The following is a 21796-nucleotide window of genomic DNA, read 5'->3' as shown; positions in this document are numbered from 1 at the left end:
TGACATCACGTGGGTCAGAGTTCTTCACTTTTTGCTTGGCTTAATGGCGAGATTTACAATTCAAACCATCAACTCTTATTCCTTTCCCAATGGTTTCATCTCAAGCCCTTACTCTTGGACTAAATTCAAACCAGTCATTTTACTTTTCAGTTAGCAAATCTCTTTTGGCTTGGCAGGCAGGGATTTCTGTACTCTGATTCCCTCTGAAAGACAGACCCAACGACTTTGTCTATGGAGAGGAATTCAGAGCAGAGATGGGGAGATGGAGGCAACCCACAGCATACATTCTCAATTTATGGCTTGCTTGGTAAAGCAGTCCTTAGTGGCTCTCAGACAACGGGTGGAAACCTGTTTTGCCCTTAGGAGAGTCTGAGATTTTCATTAGGAAAAAAATCCCGGGAAGTACTGCCATAAAGACAGTCCTTCATTGGCTGATCATCTGATCAAATCCTGCCAAGATGATAGAAAGGTCTAAGGAACAATCCAGGAACTTGAAGGTGATGCCACATTCATCTTTTCTGACAGCAGAACGAAGACTCATGATGCTGTGTTTGTTCAGTCAATGCTTTGTGGTTCTGTAGGGCGAGTGCTGGGTTTGGAAGCAGGGGTATGAGTAAGGGTTCCCCCAAGTTCTTTGGAGTATTTATAAGTACAGTCAATGCCCACGCATGACCAAAGAATTGCTTATGATATTGTAATTTGTCTCTTTCCTCATGTGCTCCAAGACTACCATGGATCCCAGAGGGAAGAGACTATTTCTTCTTTCTTTGTCTCTGTTGTAGCTTCCGGGCATGATAGCGTATCAAAGGAGATTTAAGGTGAACAACTGATGAATGGGAGTCCCACAGTATTTCTTGGTCTTGATCAACCACGTTAGATTTTGTGTGTCTTGGTCCTCAATTGCAAATGACTCACAATTTTCGTACATGCATTAGTTTTCAGAGAAGCTCAGGTTTTCAACTTTCATTTTGTTTAACTGATGTTCAGTGTGGATGAACAGAAAACACCCTGACCATGGTATGTGTTTAGTGGACTTGCATCACATCAAGCAAGAAAGCTGTTTCAACAAATGAGTTATAGGACTAAAATCTGAGATTTGGGATCCACAATATAGGGCATCCAGAATTTTCAATTTTGAAGATGTCATTATCAAGATATTTAATATATACAAATTTAAACCCTCTGTGACAAAGAGAAAATGCTATTTTAGGGCCTCCCAGTTCATAGATATGATCCCTAAGGCCAGCCATTGGAACTTAGTAATATCCAGCTACAGCACTAACAAGGTGATTCACCTTAAACATTCTAACGAGATAAAAAGATTCATTTGCAAACCCATCACATATGTATTCACAGGTGGTGGGTGTGGGTCATTACATTTGGATTAAAAAGCAAATGTCTCTCTCTACATGAGAGGTCGCTGGCTGGTATAAGGCAAAATCTTTTCACTGTTTGGCATAATTAAAATATTCCAACAGTGGTTTCAGTAATTTAAAAATCACAGTATTGTTGTAATATTTTTCTAAGCTTCAGGAGCTCACCATTGTTTGGCCCAATCAAATCTGGGAACACTGGAGAAGTTATCACCCATCAAGGTAATTACTTTCAAGTTGAAATAATTACTCTATCAATGTTAATGGTCTTTCAACTTCAATAAAGCACTCACCTGCCGATAATCACGGCTAACCTCTTGCTCTAATGCAATTCCCTCTCTATTTAGTAGGTTATATTACAGCCGTTACAGTGGTCACTTGTCCTGAACAGCTGCTGAATTTCACTTTGATCGGCTGTGAACCATAAAAGAATTGGTCGTCTGTGTATGATTTCCCCCTCACCCAGAAGCCCTTGCAGAGCTCAGGATGTGATCTCTTGGCTGCAACCGGGGACTCGGGGGCAGCCATCTTGCCTCAGGTAGTGGCTACTTTCCACTGGTGACAAGAGCCCAGTAGTTCAATTAACTTCTGCCCTTCACTGCCATTTACAGCTTGCTGTCTCTGCTAAATGGCACATATTCTGAATTTATGGCCTGGGCCTGTTAGAATGTGGACTAGTTCCTTTTCTTTCATATATTTTTTAACAAGGCTCTGTGGGATTCTTGGGCGTCTAACAAGGGTTTCCTTATAATTCAGTTAAAGGCCAGAAAATAACAACATGCCTGCGTCAAAGGGCAAACAGTCTTCCCACCCACTTCTCCCGTAAACTGATAGACTGCTCTTTGGTAAAGGTGAAGTGGGTGGATGCCAATTTAGCAGCATCTGTGTGATTTGGGGTGTGTGTGTGTGTGTGTGTGACCAAAAGTGTGTGTGTGTGTGACCAAAAGTGTGTGTGTGTGTGTGACCAAAAGACTGCGTGTTTTGCTTACATGATCTCAGATCTAAGTGAACAGGCAGGGTCCTGTGAGTGTCATGGTGGGTAAACTGAGCTGCATGTAGAGTGGAAATGTCCTGAGGAGGACTCTTAGGATGGTCCGTGTGGGATTATTTATGGTCGTGAGGGGAGACAGGTCAGAACTAAACCTCAGGGAGACAGAAAGCGTATTCTCACTCGGGGTGATTTAGAAAGGAAATAGAGCCTAATCCAATATCTGAGAAACTACCTGGAAATGAACAGTATGGTATTAGAAAATATCTAAATTTGCAAGCTCAGAATTTTGTTGCGAGGCCTGCTTAAAATAAACACAATCTACATTTTTCCAATCATGACCAAATTCATACAGTTGCTTTATCCAAACCCCAATTTTTTTCTACATTTGCTCATTTCTTTCAGCCTCTGTTATTCCAAACAAATAGTAGGATATCTGAAGTTTTACAGCCTATTTATATTGCTATTTACAGTCTTAAAGTACTTTGCATATGCATTAATTTATTTAGCCCTTACAACAGCCTTGTGAGATAAGTAACATTTTAGTTCGAACTTGACAATTAAGTAGGAAGGTGGATCCATTTGAAGTGTAAGAATGTGATCATTTGCGGAGAAGGGAACAACATGGGGCCTTCAAGCAGAAGGATTCAACATATACTTTAGAATTAGATTCAACGGGACTTAGTGAAGGATTGGATATAGAAGTAAGGTAAGGGAGGACTCAAGGATGATCTGGCTTGAGCAGCTGGAAAGATGATGGAGCCATTTAGCTATGTAACAGGATGTACTGGAGAATGATGAGTAGAGCTTAGAAAAATAGGTGATAAGTAACTCCACTGGCACTGTTAGACATACGTCTGCAGGACTTACACAAAGAATCAGCCTTACACCTTCAAGCCCATCTTCCTTTGAAGATCTGTAAAAGACAACTTATGTAAGAGAAGATCCTTCTTACATAAGAAGGTTCATGAAAAGCAAGTTCAAGAGGGGAATTCAGTAGAGAAATTTCTCCAGGTTATCTCCTTACCACTTGAGGGAGGATGGGGATACTCCATACTCCTCTCTCAAAGCATATGAAGGATATCCTAGAGAACAGCATGAAGAAATTGAGGGTGTCTGCAAGAAAGGTGAGATGGACATTCCATTCTTTTCAAGAGGTTTGCTATGGAGGTGACAAGACTTATAGGGTAATTCTGATGCAGCCACTAGGGTGAAGAAGGGTCTTCCGAGATTCTTATGTGATCTCAGGATTTGGGGATCATGGCCTAATGCACAAGCTGATACCTGATGCTCATTCAATGAATTCTGAAGTTCTGAGGCTGGCTGCATCTTACCCAGTGGTAAGGTAAGTAGAGAAGATAGTGTTGGACTAGTTGTACTTTCCTCTTTTGATAGAACAAGTTTTCTGCAAGCCTAGTGGATGCCAAGAAAGCGAGGAGTTTTGTCAACATGATAGGACCTGATATTGGCTGACTGCTCGGGAAGGGGGAACGCAGAAGTAGAAGGTTGTGGGTGGATCTTTGGGGCAGTAATGGATAGGGGTGCAAGAAATTTGCCAAAGAGTGTGTCGCCTGCATCAGGAACTGTGAAGCATGGAATATCCCATGGGAGACCTCTACGTAACCCACAAAAAAGAATCCCATGCGACACCTACAAATGAGAAGGCAACAGTAGATGGATTAGAACAATATTAAAGAGTTAGACTCTGCTACTTTTTGTTTAATTTTATTTTTTCTTCCATGACTCTGGGGAAATCAACAAGAGAAGAAGAGGGAACTGAAGAAAAGGAAGAAAAATGGACATGCCCTCTCTTCCGCAGTGTAGATCCCTTAACACAAGTCAGGCTTTAGACTGGATTTAGACTGGATTTGTTTTAACACCTGAAATGAGTCCCATTTACCAAAACTGGGCTGGTCTTTGTCACTGAAAGTGACTGGAAAACCATGGGACCTGCTCTAGAGATTACTGATGAACAAGGAAGTGAGTCCTGATGAAGCTTGTTGGAATAAAGTGGTTGGAGAAAAATAAAGCCCTTTCAAGGAAGTAGTTAAACAAAGTTCAAGAAGACTTACATGGTGTTTCATCCCCAATAATACTGAGCAAAAAGCAGATCCCCAATATATATTTGTGCTTGGTAGGGCATTACCAAAAGGATAAAGATAAGGTAAGGCTAATAAATGAGAAGTTGAGGTCAAATAAAATACAACATTACAATAAAAATGGGATGTTCCAACAAGTATTCATTGTTTTGTGTGACATCTACTCACCCATATTTTGTATCTTTTACATAAAAGAATGAATGATGCAGGTACTCATATTCTAAACTGAAAATCCCAGCTTATAGAATTGATACAGAAAGTAGAGCTATTGTTTTTATTACTATTTTTTCTTGATTTTAGAACAACAGTTACCAAAGGAGTTGTTTTAGATAGCTAGATTTCCTAAAGCATTTCTTTTGACTTATCACTGCATCTGGGGAAAAATGCCAAGAACCATCAAATTGTAAGAGCTGCAACTAATTCAAGATCATATGTAAAGAGCAATAATATTTTACATTATACTAAGCCAAAATGAAAATGGGATTAAAAATAAATTCATCGATGTACTCACAGACTCTCCATGATATGGCAATTATAAAATATCTCATTTTTTCCTTTTACATATCTACCTAATGGTAAATAGATCTGTGACAACCACATGGGGACATTTTGAATACCTCCTCCTTGACACTGGGCAAGGGAGTTTGGCAACTAGAATCTAGAAACTAGAGTTTGTAATTCTGGATTTTATTTCCAGATTAGAAGCCAACTTTTAGTGACCCATATAATTTGCTTACCCCTCAGCACCGTATGTTTGATTCTACATACAGAGTGAGGGACCATTTATCTTTCTGGGGACTGGGCAAGTGTCTGATCTGGGCTTGATGTTTTATAACCCTGTGGGGTAAGCAGGGATATACTTAGAGCACAGACTAACAGGCAAACCACCTTTGCCTTTCCATCCCAAGTTATTTTTGCCAGTGTGATGGCAGGTGCCAGGGAGAAAAAGCAAACAAATCCTAATGGTGGCAACAGTACCGCCAACCTTGCCAGGCGTGTTCCCTGTAAATACCACCATGGAACTCTCGCGTGCCAAGCAAGGCTAAATGCAGTTTCTCTCCTGACACCGCACAATTCATCACAGAACTAATTGGGAAGGGAGTTTAAGGACTTCTACCTAATGCTGGTTTTCAGTAGTGGAGGGGATTGGTCTGAAGAGACCCTAAGGAACTAGATATCTCTCTTCCCCTTGGAAGGATCTCCTTAGGTCCAAAAAGGAGATGAAACTTTTCATGAGGTTGGGAGAGAAGCTGGTGATACATTAAAAGCCACACTCTTTCCATTTCTTCTCTCCTGCTGCCTCTGTTGCTAATGCTGCTGCCGCCGCCAACACATATGCTCTCCACCCCCATGGAGGCCCCACTGCCCGTTCTCCACCCACTGCCACCATCAGGAGGACTCATGCACTCATTGCACCTGTCTTATGTGGCTCTCCCAGCCACATCCACCTGTCTGTAAACAGCTCCGGGGGGACTTTGGGACAAGCTAGGGATGGCAGTACACTACAGGCAATTTATTGGTGGCTTCTCATGCAGGGATGGGATCCCAAGATAAACAAGAGACCAAAGGAGGGGCATTAGTGACACCTCTTGCAAGTCTGCGGATTGACTTGTAATCCTGGATTGTGGGAATGGATTCTGTATCTCGCTAACTGAAAGATGCAATTCCTTTGCTCTGGTGAATTTCAGCCAAAGTGGTCAACGAGATAAAAAGTTGGAAAAATTTCCTAGGGCAGGCACAGAAATGGAAGGAGACAGTGAAGATGTTTAGTTGGTATAGGAATTGGAGAAATAGTAAGTACAGCCAGGAAGGCACTCAGAGAGACTTAAAAGGGAATCATCAACACATGAACAGTAGAAACTCGGAAGCAAAGAAACTTAAAAACCTGAAATGCCTAGTAGTAAAAATCTGTGCCTCAGACTTGACTACTCATCTTCCCCCAGAGTCTCTGCCCAATAGCCCAGCTGCATGGGAGACTTTGATAACACAGATAAGAGCAGTATTGAGTACTGACATGTTGAATAGAGTACTCAATGACTATTTGCCAAATTGGATTGAATTGCTGATAACCTGTTCTTGACCCTGAGGGCCCAGTATACTAGCATAGAGAAATCATGCTGTTCTGAACAGGAAGAGATGGACCTAAATCACAGGAGGAGGGATTTGGCTAGGATAAAAGGAGCATTCTTCTCTGATGGTGAGGAATTGGAATTAAGAACCTCCCGAACCTCCTTCTTTAGGTATCTTTAAAAAACGGTTGAATACATTCTCTTGGGGATGTAGGAATGGATGAAACTCAAAGACAATAGTTTATTTTCCTGATTATTTCTTTCAAAGATGTCAGTCTATAAAGAGTCATAGTGGCCTCCTGCTCTGGAAACTTGGCCTAGTGACCAGAACGACATAACACTGGCCCGATTGCTCTGTGGAATATGTCCTCGATTGCTAACAACAAGTTCAAATGGGACTTTTCCTGATCAACCTAATGAAATCTTCTCTTGGGATCCTCAGGGCCAAAGATCCAGATTTTGGGGGGCTACTTTGAACACACATACACATTCAAAAATGGAATGCAGAAATATTGTTTCTTGATTATTATGGCTCTTCTCTTTAGCAGTGCAAGGATTAATCTTTAGAAAAATGGAAGAATACAGCAATACTTGGCTGGCAAATGGAAACTATGTTGGGGAGGGCTATATACAAAGGGTCATGTAAAGCTTAAATCTTGAGGCCATAGGCCTTCCTCTTTTTCAGGAATTTTTTAGTGTGATAAAAATAGAACCAAGCAGATTAAATAAAGAACAGAGTTCATTGGATACTTTGAGTCTTGGGTTGTAAAATGAAACTGGCTATGAAGGGATGACTTAGAGGGTATATCACAAGGGAATTCTCAGAGAACTTTTTGGTAGATTAAACGTTTAGGCTGAAACCTCTGAAAGCCATATTTTGAAAGATCAGAGGTTTAATCATTGCAATATTGATGTCTTCAATAAAAATATATTTAAATTAAGTTGCCTCATTCAGAAAGATCTTGTCAAGGATTTTTCAATATTTTTCTTTCAGGGTGGAAGTTAAGAACATGAATTCCAAGGATATAGTGAGAAGTAATAGATTTCCCCAAGGATCACATATCAACTAAAAAAGAACTTCTACACTTAAGAACACTGCTTCTAATGCTTATAATGAGGGCACTAGAAGATGTAATATGAAAGACCCTGATATATAAAGATAATTAAATGTCAAATAAAAAATAAAGTACCAATTCTGAATTCTAAATAAAATGAAGATTTCTTTCTGATATAAATCGCAGCAATCTCTTTGGATCCACCTCCTAGAGTAATGAAAATAAAAACAAAAATAAACAAATGGGACCTAATTAAACTTAAAAGCTTTTGCACAGTAAAGGAAACCATAAACAAAATGAAAAGACAACCCACAGAATGGGAGAAAATATTTGCAAATGAAGTGACCGACAAGGGATTAATCTCCAAAATATACACACAGCTCACACAGCTCTATATCAAAAAAAAAAAACCAACAACAACCCAATCAAAAAATGGGCAAAAGATCTAAATAGACATTTAGAAGACCTACAGATGGCCAAAAAGCATATGAAAAGATGCTCAACATCACTAATTATTAGAGAAATGAAAATCAAAACTACAATGAGGTATCACCTCACACTGGTCAGAATGGCCATCATTAAAAATTCTACAACCAATAAATGCTGGAGAGGATGTGGAGAAAAGGGAACCCTCCTACACTGTTGGTGGGAATGTAAATTGGTACAGCCACTATGGAGAACAGCATGGAGGTTACTTAAAAAACTAAAACTAGAACTACCATATGATCCAGCAGTCCCACTCCTGGGCATTTATCCAGAGAAAACCATAATTCAAAAAGATACATGCACCCCAGTGTTCACTGCAGCGCTATTTACAATAGCCAAGACATGGAACCTAAATGTCCAGTGACAGATGAGTTGATAAAGAAGACGTGGTACATACATATAATGGAATATTACTCAGCCTTAAAAAATGAAGTAATGCCATTTGCAGCAACATGAATGGACCTAGAGATTATCATACTAAGTGAAGTAAGCCAGACAGAGAAAGACAAATATCATATGATATCAGTTATATGTGGAATCTAAAAAAATGATACAAATGAACTTACTTACAAAACAGAAACAGACTCACAGACTTCAAAAACAAACTTATGGTTTCCCAAAGGGGAAAGGTGGTGGGGAGGGATAAATTAGGAGTTTGGGATTAACATCTACACACTATTATATATAAAATAGATAAGCAACAAGGACCTACTGTATAGCACAGGGAACTCTACTCAATATTCTGTAATGACCTATATGGGAAAAGAATCTGAAAAAGAGTGGATATACATATATGTATAACTGAATCACTTTGCTGTACATGTGTAACTAACATGACTTTGTAAATCAACTATACTCCAATATAAAATAAAAATTAAATTAAAAAAATGAAGATTTCTTTAATTTATACACTGCTTATTTCTTAATTCTATGAGAAATTTGAACATAGGACGGTGAGAAAATATTGTACTTTATTCATTTACGAAGATTCTTCTGGAGTTTCATGAAAATATGTTTGCCTCATCTTATTTAAACATTTTGATAGATGTTATACTCTATAAGATAACCTTCATGTAAAGTGGGCTGCCAAAACTGGAAGCATAGAAAATGGTCTGGTCTTTGACAATGGTGCTCTACGATGTCTATTCTTTCTTACTTATGAGGGGTTTCACACTTAGCAAGGTCATGGCACGTTTTGAAAACCCTATGTATTTGACTCCCAAGACCACAGTGTTTCATCTCTGTGAAGCCCCATCAATCTGAGGGTTTCCTGCTGATCTCCCAGAGCATTTCTTTCTTTTCATCTCTTTTCTTTTTCTGTTAATATTTGCTATCTGCCAGTCATTTTTCTCAATGCTGGGGAGAGTCAGGGCAGCCAAGTAATATCTCTCAGACATAACTTGGTTAATTTTGTGTTTCACAGATCTTCACTAAGATTTTTAAAAAATATTTTTAAATAAAATAATGGAATAAACAGTCATTGGGAAAAGTCAAAACTAAAGAATCATATGAAGTAAAAAGTAAAAGTGCCTCCTCTCCCTACAGGTTGCTTTATGGATAAGTTGCAGAGTATTCCCTTGTCCCAATATGTCTCCTCTCTATATTTACAATATTCCAGAATATTTTACACAAATTGAATCACATTTACACACTTTCCAGAGCATTTCTTGCCTAACACTTTTGGTGTATGATATTCTCACTTGTATTGTGGTTTGCAGCTGGTAGGTGGTAGGGTTTGGGATCTGAATCCCAGTGTGGTGGATATTATGGGCTGTAACCCACTACTCCTCTTACTTTTTTATGTTCAGTTCTCATCTCTGCAGTATTATAACAGAGAAAACTCCCCAAGACAAGGATCATCCTATTTTTGTATCTCCCATAGAATGTCAGGCTATGCCAGGGGTAAAGAAAGCTCTCAGGAGATACAAGGTAAACTGAATTAAGTTGTGTTATGGGCCAGAGGAGGCCAACCCTGAAAAATCACCACTAAGTTATAGTGCATGTGATGTATATGTATAACTATATGTATCTAGACAGGTCTACCTAGAAATTTAATTTTCTTTTTCCTCAAAGAGCCAATATCACATCTACATATGTGACATGTCTAATTTTACCTGAGCCTCATCCCCATGAGGTGTAGAGGGACACATTTAATATTCCCATTTAATGGATTTGGAAATCATGCAAAGAGACATTCACTTATTTGCTGGAGGTAACACAAATTAACCGTGGTATGAAAACTGGTCTCCAATATCTCTTATACTTAGTTCATGGCTACATTGCATTTTTTGCACTTAACCATTTTCATATATATGTTTAAGCCCCAAGTGAAGAAAAATGACAAGGCAGGTAAGAAAATTAATGTCAACATATTAACCAGATAATCTAAGTATCTGTTATACTTTTTTTCTGAAGTTCTTACCATCACGGTGAAAGCGTGCACAACAGAGAAGTTCAATGTCGGGTCATCGGTTCTCTCTTGGTAGACCACACGGTACTGGGAGATAATGCCATTGGGAGATTCTGGCTTCGTCCAATTCAGTAGAACTGAATGAGCACCAGTGACTTGAGCCCAGGGCGCTGGCAAATCTTGAGGTGGGGCTTCTAGAGTCCGTGCTGACGACCACAGACTCTCCACAGTGCCCCTGGAGTTATGGGCTCTGACCCTATATTCATAGAGCGTGAAAGGTCTCAAAGTATCTGCATTGTCAATAAATTCAAGGGCTCCTTCTGACCAGACAAACAAAAGGGATTCCTCTTCAAGGCCAGCAGGACGTCTGGAAGGAAACCGGCAAAACAATCAGTGACACGGCACACTTCAAAAGAAGGTTTGTAGACAGAGTAAGAAATTGCTTTTTAGAAGAAATTTTTACAAACTCAATTTTTCAACAGTCCCATTAACGAAATGAACATGTTAAGTCTAATAACAGGAATTTTCTTTAGAGCTCTTTAAAGGGTAAAAGTCAAATTTATTTTCTATGGCTTCTCCAAAACTTAGTAAAATGCAGAGTATGCTCAAAAAATTCTTTCAACTACCTGAGAAGGGAATTGTTTAGTCCCATCTTTAGATTTTATTGATGTTAAGACTAGGGCCCATGAAGTAAGTCACACAGAGAAAGACAAGTAACTGAATCACTTTGCTGTATACTTGACACTAACACAATATTGTAAATCAACTATACTTCACTCCTCCCCATCCCACCCCCCCAAACCCCCCCCCACCAAGTCCCATGCAAACTCTTTTGGCACTTAATATATAGAGCATTAAACATCTAAGTAAGAGAAATGGAATTGTCAGTTGCTGGAATGACCCCAGATAGCTAATATTTCATTTGGAACAGATATTTGCTCATCTGGGTGTAAAATCATGATGCAGACCTGACCAGAATTGGAAGTTCCTGAGGAATCCTGGTTGGTCTCTTTCTGTGTTCCCAACATCTGAGCCCATGAGGTTTAATAGTTTTTCTTTTAATTGTATTTGATTTACAATGTCATATTAATTTCTGGTGTACCACAAAGTGACTCAGTTATACATATAGATACATTCTTTTGTATATTCATTTCCATTATGGTTTATCTGAGGGTATTGAATATAGTTCCCTGTGTCATACAGTAGGACTTGTTGCTTATCTATGCTATATATAATCGTTTGCATCTACTGACCCCAAAATCCCAGTCAAAAATTTTTTTTGAGTGAATGGCCAAAAGGCATATAATTCCATGGCTTTTCTGCGTCTCTCTATCAACTTTTCTTTTCTACGAGGGTAAGTATTCTAGGTTGGGGAAGAATGTACCCAAGGGATGACCCTTTCCTCTTTCAGCTTCATCTCTAGTTGAGAAGAGACTGATGAATAAATCAGTATTTTCCAGGCTGTTAGGAGTATTTAATTAACACACTGTTCAGATGCTGGCATATTCACATGCTGCCATATCAGATTAACCATCAAAATGGAAAGGGTTATTAAGACAAAGTAAATGTCAGTACTTTTCACGAAAAGGCAGGCTATTTAAAATCTTTGGCTTTGGGAATTTGATGATCCTCAAGTTGATAAGTCACTATGACCTAGGTATGAGCAATGACAGTCTACCTGCTGGAGGCTATGGAGGCTTCACAGATACTCCCAGTGACCTGCAATTACGGTTCGTCAACCCACCACATTATTCCTCGCTACCATGCCTGGGCCAGACTCTGCACTCAGTGTAGATTTGCAGGGTTTGGCCTTTGTACTTGCTGCAGATACCAGGTACCAGATGTGTCATTGGGAGGGATCCATTCTAATGAGGACCACAGGGCTCACAGCCAAGGATTCCTCTCAGTCAGTTTTTTAAAAGGTGTTTGCTGGGCACATAATATAGCAGGCAAACATATGAACTTCTACGGGGAAATAAAACTTTCTATTTTGTCTGGTTTCAAACTTTCTATGACAAGTCAATGAGCTCTATTAAACTCTCATGAATTCCCACATTGAGGTGTAGCCATGGTTGTCATAAAACTGACGTTCTATTAAAAAAAGAAAATGAAAAAAAAACAAAACAAGAAGAAATAAAGAAAAAACCATAAAAATAAAAACACACACACACACACACACAACTGACAATTCTTTAAAAAATTGCCTGAAAGTGTGAATTTTAAAAATCTATACTATGTAAGAGATTAAGTATTGTGTTAGCCCCAAGTTTATCCACCAAAGCAGTTAAAGGATGCAGCTGGGTTAAGTATTTCTTATCACGACTGAATATTTAATTAATATTACAGTGAGGTAAACATTCCATTTGTGGTATTAACAACAACAAAAAAAAAACAGAACATTTTTATGTCTAAATGAACTTTGAACAGAAGATGTTGAGTAGATGACAATTACTCCTAATTTATTTAAGATGTAGGCTTCAACTGTTTGTTTAACTGGAAGTGCTTCCTCCTGAACAGTCTGTGTTTAGGGAAATCACATTTTCAGTTCTTTCTGAAGAGTCAAATGATTAGTTCTTCTATACTTAAGCTCATTTGGGAGATACTCCAATAATGCACTTTTCCAACTAGAGTAAATTTAATGTTGCTTAACACTTAAGAAGAAAACAAAAATAATTATTAAACTAGGAACTATATATTTTAAAGGGCATTCATACTTCTGTTGTCTTCATGTGGTTTAACCTTTTAAAGAACTCCCTACTCTCTTGGAATGCCAGAAGTTCTCAGTGCTTATCTTCAAAAGTAATTAAAACAAAATCCTATAATTCAGTGTATTTCCCATAACAATTTAACATTATGAAACTGCCAACCTTACCTTATGAAGAATATTAAGAATACTCTTAATTTAAATAAATAGTCAGAAACACCTGTAGTCAGAGGAGATGGATTGTAAGCCTTGGCCTTGACACATCATTAAATGACCTTGGGCAAACTCACCTGTGTTCTCTAGTGTTCATTTCACTTTGTAAACTGGAGTCAATAATCTTATAGTGTATAATGTCTAGAATTTTGGTAAAAATTAAATCAAGTAATGCACATGAAAATCACTGGGTCAAATGTAATAAACGATACAAAGGAAGTTATCATAGAAATGATGTCCAAAGCTGTAAGAGGGTGTGGACAAAAGGGAACCCTCCTACACTGTTGGTGGGAATGTAAATTGGTACAGCCACTATGGAGAACAGTATGGAGGTTCCTTAAAAAACTAAAAATAGAGCTACCATAGGATCCAGCAATCCCACTCCTGGGCATATATCTGGAAAAGATGAAAACTCTAATTCGAAAAGATACATGCACCCCAATGTTCACTTCAGCCCTATTTACAATAGCCAAGACAGGGAAGCAACCTAAATGTCCAATGACAGATGAATGGTTAAAGAAGATGTGGTACATATATACAATGGAATATTACTCAGCCATAAAAAAGAATGAAATGATGCTATTTGCAGCAACATGGATGGACCTAGAGATTATCATACTAAGTGAAGTAAGTCAGAAAGAGAGACAAATACTCTGTGACATCACTTATATGTGGAATCTAAAATATGACACAAATGAACTTATTTACAAACAGAAACAGACTCACAGACACAGAAAACAAACTAATGGTTACCAAAGAGGAAAGGTTGGGGGAGGGATAAATTAGGAGTTTGGGATAAACAGATACACACTAATATATATATATGTAACTGAACTCCTTTGCTGTACACTGGAAACTAACACAAAATCATTAATCAACTATAATTCAATTAAAAAAATGAAATGATGTCCAAAGCCTGTATTTAGGAAGACAAATCCAGCAGTTGTGTAAAGGCTGCATTGAACAGTGAGTGACAGCAGTCACACAATGAAGAGGTCATCTCAGCAGTCCACATGAGAATAAATGTGGATCCTGAACTAGGTCGATGGTAGAGGAAATGGAAACATAGGTGATTTAAAAAATGCTTTGGGAAGGTTGAATCATCCAGCTTTCCTGAGTGGGTGGCTGTTCTGGTGTTGGGGAAAGAGATTCAAATACCTTCCAAAAATTTTAGGACTTAATTGCATTTAAAACTCTTCAGTGATTCACCATAGAACTGGCCTGTGCTGACCATTCCAGATTCACCTTCTGAGATTTCTATTCCCATTTTACATTCTGGTCAAAATCCAATGCTTGCCTATGGTTCCCTTGTATACTATGGTATTTCATGCTTCCATGGCTTGAATACCTGTTAATCCTGTTCTGCAATGCCTCACTCCATCCTCTTTCATTTTCTCCTCCTTTCTATAGGCTAACTCCAAATCATCTTGTAAAACTCTACACCCAGTCACTTTCTCCAGAAAGTCTTTCCCTTGCTTCTCTCTCAAATAGGGTTACAATATCCTTCTATGTGCTTAGTCTTTTCTTTATGGACTCACTTGTCACAGTGTAGTGTAACAGACTTTTCTTTTTTATATCTCTCCTACTATACTACAAGTTCCCTGAAGGCAAAGACTCCATCTTATTTTTGAAGCAATGACTGGATGACTGACTGGTTGACAAGAATAATCCAAGATTTTGTTTCCAACAAGAACCAGAAAAATGTTCCCATTATTAAGTTATTGTCTCTCAGCTCTAAACCTACCCTTCTATATTTGGCTTTATGACAGTGGGGCTGGGACTCTGCCCTCTACATTCCTGCTTTACCAGCTGATTCTATATTGGGCCCTGCCAATAGGGGGCGCCAGAGGGTGATTAGAGAACTGAAAGGAAAAGGGAAGGGGCTCCTTCCTATTTGCTTCCTGTTTGCTTGCTGATTACATGAGCTTCTCTGCAGCAAGGATTCTTCACCTTGTAAGCAGTAGATCCTTCTCCCTTAGGAGCAGATGATTCAAGTATGATATTTTTCCAACACTTGGAAAGCCAGCTTCATCTCATGCCTCCTCCTACACACACCTGCACCAGCTGACAGGTGCCCCCTCCTTGGATGTCTGGGTCCCAGCATCACTGGTGCTCCCCTCTAAGTTTCTAAGTTTTAATAATTCAAGCCATTTCTCTTTGTCACCTCAGTCCTAAGGGTATTAGCTCTTTCCTTCAGTTGCCACCTCTATGATATCTTCGAGTTCTCTTTCATCCTTTCAGTTACCTAGTTAACAAATTTACAATCAGGTAGTAATTATTTATATTAAATTCTTTCTATTAAAATAACTGGTGTGGTTTCTCTTTCCTGAGCAGACCTTGATTGCTACAGAAAATGAGGATGATGTTCACAGAAAGAGGGAAATAGGAAAATTGTAAAGAGGGTAATGATAGATTTGCATCTGGACTCACTGAATTTATCATTTTGTCTTTATCACACCATATTACATATTGATTGTAAAAAGTAATTAGAAAATAAAGATGAGCAAAAACACAAGAATCATCCATAACCTATCTCTGAGATAAGCACTGTTAACTTTCTTTTGGTGTTTAACATTCCAGACATTTTTCGTGCACATATAAACGTAAAAAAGATTCCATGTACTTAAAGAAAAACAGAATCATACTAGGTGTACTGTAGTGCAATCTGCTTCATTTATTATCATGAACCTCTTTCCTTGTCCTTAAATATACACATATAACTGTCAGATTTGTCTTCCCCAAGCATGGCTGTGGATGGTCCACCTTGGATAACTTTCTATTTTTTTATTGTGGTTTACGTTTAACACAGTACTTTCACATACATGATTTCATTTAATTCCTATGAAATTCTAGAGGTTAATTATTTTCTATGTTTATCAGCCTAACTTACATAAAAGTGAAAGCTTAGGGAACATAGTGATTTGCCCAAGGTCACATAACTTGTAAGTGGCAGACCCAGGACCTGGAAGCCATATCTTCTGACTACAAATGCCATGCTTTGTCCACTCTGTCACATTGCTTCTCTACTTTACTCCAAATCTTCAGTGGCTCTCATTGTTTCCAAATCAAAACCCTAAACTTCTCAGCCTAGTATTTAAAGTCTTCCAAAATCTACTGTCAAGCCGACCTTCTAAATTCCCCCTACAAATAACAAAGTCTCCAGCCAAGCCTGACCATGGAACCCTATGCCTTCAGTGTTGGGAATTTTGCTTATTCCGGTAATTTTATTCACCTGTGATGTCTTTGCCATCAGTCTTTGCTTGCTAATATTTTATCTACCACAAAGGAAACAGAAGACAAAGTCCTGAAATGGATGAGATGACACATGGGAATTTTGTATAGGTGGCATTTCAAATCAGTAAATTGTAAAATAATGTTGACAAACTAGATAGTTAAAAAAAAAATAACGAATGGCTAATTGATACAAAAAGAGACATGACGTGAGAGTGTTCGGGAAGTACATTCACCAATCAAGAGAGCTTTTTGTTGCAACCTGTAGAGTCCTTGTCACATCAGCCAGAGAAGCTTAAGCCTGCACAGTTGGAAAAGCAAGGTTTCCTGGGAGGTTTCCTAGCTCTGTCTAACCACTCTTACAGATAGATGGGGTCTTCAAATTATTTTTGTACAACATTTTTACTCCTGCTTTTTAAAAACTTTGCAACTTAGCCATTATTTTAAAAAATTACTTTGCAAAGGCTTTAAATATTTATCCATTCATTGAACAAAATTGATTCAGTGTTCACTATTCTTTCCTCCATCTCAGATCTTCCTTCTAAGGTTACTCTCTTTCATCCTGAAATACACTTGTTAGAAGTTCACTGAATGATATTCTATTCGAGGTAAATGCATGAGTCTATTGAAGGTAAATTTTCTCCATGTTATTTTATATAAGTATAATTAAAGACTGAATTCCAATTATTAAAAGTTAATTTTTCTGAGAAAAAAAAAAACGAATGTCTAGATTTCCTGTCTCATTCCTTAAAACAAAATCAGTCTATTAATGTAAGATCAGAAACCATAAAACTCCTGGAAGAAACATTAGGCAGTGAGCTCCTGGACATTGCTCTTGGCAATAGCTTTTTGGATCTAACTCCAAAAGCAATGGCAACAAAAGCAAAAATAAACAAAAGGGACTAAATTAAACTAAAAAGGAAGGAAACCATCAATAAAATAAAAAGTCAACCTACTGAATGGGAGAAAATATTTTCAAGTCATATATCTGATAAGGAGTAAATATCCAAAATATATAAAGAACTCATACAGCTCAACAACAGAAAAACAAACAATCCAATTAAAAAATGGCAGAGGGTCTGAATAGACATTTTTTACAAAGAAGACATACAGATGGCCAACAGGCACATGAAAAGATGCTCGACATTACTAATCACCAGTGAAATGCAAGTCAAAACCACAATGATATATCATCTCACACCTGTCAGAATGGCTATTATCAAAAGGACAAGAAATAACAAATGTTGGTGAGGATGTGGAGAAAAGGGAAACCTTGTGCACTGGTGATAGAAACATAAATTGGTACAGACACAATGGAAAACAGTATGGAGGGTCCTCAAAAAATTAAAAATAGAACTTCAGCAATTCCACTTCTGGGTATTTATACAAAAAAAATGAAAACACTAATTTGAAGAGATATATGTATCCCTATGTTCATTGCAGCATTTTTTACAATAGCCAAGATATGGAAGTAACCTAAGTGTCCATCTATGGATGAATGGATAAAGAAGATGTGGTGTATATATATAAAGAGTACTACTCAGCCATAAAAAAGAATAAAAATTTGCCATTTATGACAACATGAATGGACCTTGAGGGTATTATGCTAAGTGAAATAAGTCAGAGAAAGACAAATACCATAGGATTTCACTCACATGTGAAATCTAAAAAACAAAACAAATGAACAAAAGAAAACAAAACCAGACTCACAGATACAGGGAATAGATTGGTGGCTAAAAGAGGGGAGGGCTTTGAGGGCAAAATGGGAAAAGGGGTAAAAATTTCTAGCTATAAAAGAAATAAGTGTGTAATGTACAGCATGGTGACTAGGGCCAGTAATATTATGTTGTAAATTTGAAAGTTGCTAAGAAAGTAAAAAAATAGTTGTCATCATAAAGAAAAAACTTTGTAACTGTATATGGTGACAGATGGTAACTAGACTTATTGTGGTGATCATTTTGAAGTGTATACAAATATTGACTCATTATGCTGTACACTTGAAACTAATAATAATGTGTTAATTATACTTCAAGAAAACAAAAAACAAAATCCAATCTATATTTAGATATAAAGAGTAGAGCCAGAAAAGTGCTGGAAGAAATAATTGATGTGTTATTTTTAATATGATCACTAAAAGAATTTCCTTAATATATAAAAAGCATAGATAAATTAACAAGAAACAATCTAAAAGAAAATAGTCTAAAGATATATACTATACTATACACACACAAATAGAAAATATATATTAGAAATAAATAAATGAACAGCCTGACTTATAATGACCAAAATTTTAATTAAAACAACAATAATATACCATTTAAAATATTGAACTAGCAAAGATTTGAAAGATTGTTGAGTCCCAGTATTGATTAGAGTTTTCAGAATTAGAAATTCTTATATACCACTTTTAGAAGACAATTTAGCAATCTCCAAAAATTTAAAACGCACAAAATTGGATCCTGCACTTCTAGTACTAAGAATAATCTTCCATATGTTTATTGTAAAGATATTTTTGGAGAATTGCTTTTGTAATGAAAACTTGGAAATCACTGATTTTGCCACCAATAGGAGACTGGTTAAATAATACATGATACACATCCATATAATAAAATATCGTTGAGTCATTAAAAGAAATGAGGGGTGTGTGTGTGTGTGTGTGTGTGTGTGTGTGTGTGTGTGTGTGTGTGTGTGTCCAAATGGCCAAAGAAAATTTGAACAATATAATTCCTTATGTAAGGGAAACTATAAATAGAAAACATCAACGTTACATATATTAAACTTAATAGTAGTTATGTCTATCGATGGGAATTATATACATGGGTAAGTCATAAAAAAGGAATATATAACCTTTGTAATATTCTGTACTGTTAAAAACTTAAAAAAAATTATTTCTAATTTAAACAGTCATTAAATTTTTATTTTGTAAGGCCAAGTCTCAATGACATCAACTTCATCCATGGAAGTCTTCCATAAATATTCCAGACAGAAAGAATCCCTGTCTCCTGTAAATTTTTTGGTAAATATTTATATTTCTCACATTATATTGCTCATTGTTTTGTTTGCTTAGTTTGACTTACATCTCCTACTATAGTAAAGGTCCTTGATAATAGGGCTCAGATCTTACACTAGATATGAACATTATCTATCATCTATTATCCGTCTATCTATCTGTATGTATTTATCTATCTATCTATCTATCCATCTTCACATCCATACTGTCTTTCCACATAGTACAAATTGATTGCATAAAAATTCCTTCACCTTTGAACCAATGCCCTTTTTTCTTAGTTTACTCAATCAGCTTAATTATTCATTCTAAAAAAATATTATTTATGGTATCCTGCTTGGAATGTTCTTCCATATCATCCATCCATTCAAACTATCTCAGATTTTATCCTTCAAAACCTTACTCAGTTTTCCTGCATGCTTAGTTATTTGAATACTTGGAAGGTTCATCACTTATTTTTACTTTTACAGCATTTAGAAGGTGTTTTAATATATTTTTGTCTTTTACTGAACATTGATCCAATCTTTTTCTTTATTTAGAGGCTGCTTTTGAAAATAAAACCCCATGCATTTTTGTCTCTCTTAAAATGGAAGCTCCTAGTGGGAGATCATTTTATTACGTATTTTGTAAAGTCTTAAGAAAAAGTGTTTGGTGGATTTTGTAGATGGAAGTTGGACTTTGTGGGTGGATTTTGCCATTTACAAGATTACAGATATAAAATAAAGGGGAAATACTGAAGAATCTTTATTATACAAGCCAAACTTGCTATGAGAAGAAAGCAAATGCCCAAGATGGCCTTATGTATACCCTATCAGTAAACAGGTTGCAAAACACTAACATAAAGGTTGTCCCTATTGTAGGAAATCTCTTTTGTAACTCACATTGGTCAACAAAGTAGCCTAAATAAAATATCATGTTAACAGGTGAACTAACCAGAAGCAATCACATGAATAGTCTTGTCCTTACTAGCTTATTTTTTGTTTTGTTTTCTAAAGTCATAAACATCTTACCTGTTTATTAGGGCAGATCCTTTTTAACAGGATGATATCTAGAGGCAACATTTAAACAATAGATGGGAATTACTGAGGGGAAATGATTTGGGGGCTTGGAGAGAGCAGAGACGAACATCTTCAAGATGGGATTGGCAAGTTGGCTTCCCGCAATTTAATGAAAATATCTGCATAGGTCAAACCCCGTCTTTGATTTGAGCTAAATGGATTTCCTTTGGTGGTGATAGAAGAAAGAGGAGGCAAATGATGAAGCAGAAATTACATGCCCTAACCTCCCCAGAAATACCGTAAGGCTTGTGTCAATAACTATACACGGGGCTCTATGGAGTCCCAGAATGAAAAAGAACTCTGTGTCTACATTCTATTTCTGTCCTTACAAATTCCTGATTTTTTTTTTTTTTGCAGCTATCTAAGAAAAATTTGATATTGTTGTTGTCTAAGCACATTTAAACTTCAGCTGAAATAACTGCCAAGTGATTCATGCCTATGTAGGTGAATATAACGATTGTATCTGGAGCCCCAGCATGCCATTTTCATTTCACTTTAAATAAAAAACAAAATGTATCTATGTCAGTCAGTGCCCTTCTGCTGTACTCAGAGGTATCAAACAGGCTACAATTATGATTGTGAAATGATTGTGTCACATTGGAGGAAGGTTTATTGCTTTTGAGTCTGCTAGGCAGTAACACATTCTGTTTCATATTACTCTTTATATCATTGTTTGGCTGTGACTAGAATAATCAAATGCCATCAAATGCTGTCAAATTCAATTTACAGTATTTTTCATTGAAGCGGGTTTTCTGCATTATATTTCTTGTTTTCCCTCTCTATAGCTGCCATGGAATAGTCACTGTAATCATGAGCATTATTTACAAAACCAACAGAGTGAAGCCTCTTCCTGGTCTATAACAGATACTTTATTTCCCTTTATTCAGAATAGGAATTTGATGTGCTTTTCTCATACAATTAGCATTGAGTAGATGAAAGAAAACTATTCCAAGAAGATGGGCATTTTAAAGGCTGCACTAATGTGTTTAATGTAAAATGTAAATTCACATTAGCCATTTTTACATGTTCATGTGTACTTGAATCAGAAATATCATTCTTCAAATTAATGTTTGCTGAGAAGAAAACATTTGGCTTGCTCATTT

At 37.1% G+C, this 21796-nt stretch overlaps 1 protein-coding gene across 2 annotated transcripts in view; it reads right to left on the bottom strand.

Annotated features, from left to right (window-relative positions):
• USH2A (usherin) overlaps nucleotides 1–21796 on the bottom strand; it is an 816496-nt gene that overhangs the window by 145868 nt on the left and 648832 nt on the right. For both annotated transcript variants that reach the window (XM_036853226.1, XM_036853215.1), the window contains exon 60: nucleotides 10493–10847. In XM_036853226.1, the coding sequence (XP_036709121.1) occupies nucleotides 10493–10847 (355 nt within the window). The remainder of the gene's footprint in view (nucleotides 1–10492; nucleotides 10848–21796) is intronic.

The sequence above is a fragment of the Balaenoptera musculus genome, chromosome 1 (genome assembly GCF_009873245.2).
Source record: "Balaenoptera musculus isolate JJ_BM4_2016_0621 chromosome 1, mBalMus1.pri.v3, whole genome shotgun sequence".
Classification (NCBI taxonomy): Eukaryota; Metazoa; Chordata; class Mammalia; order Artiodactyla; family Balaenopteridae; genus Balaenoptera; species Balaenoptera musculus.
This window is presented reverse-complemented; position numbering and strand designations above follow the sequence as displayed.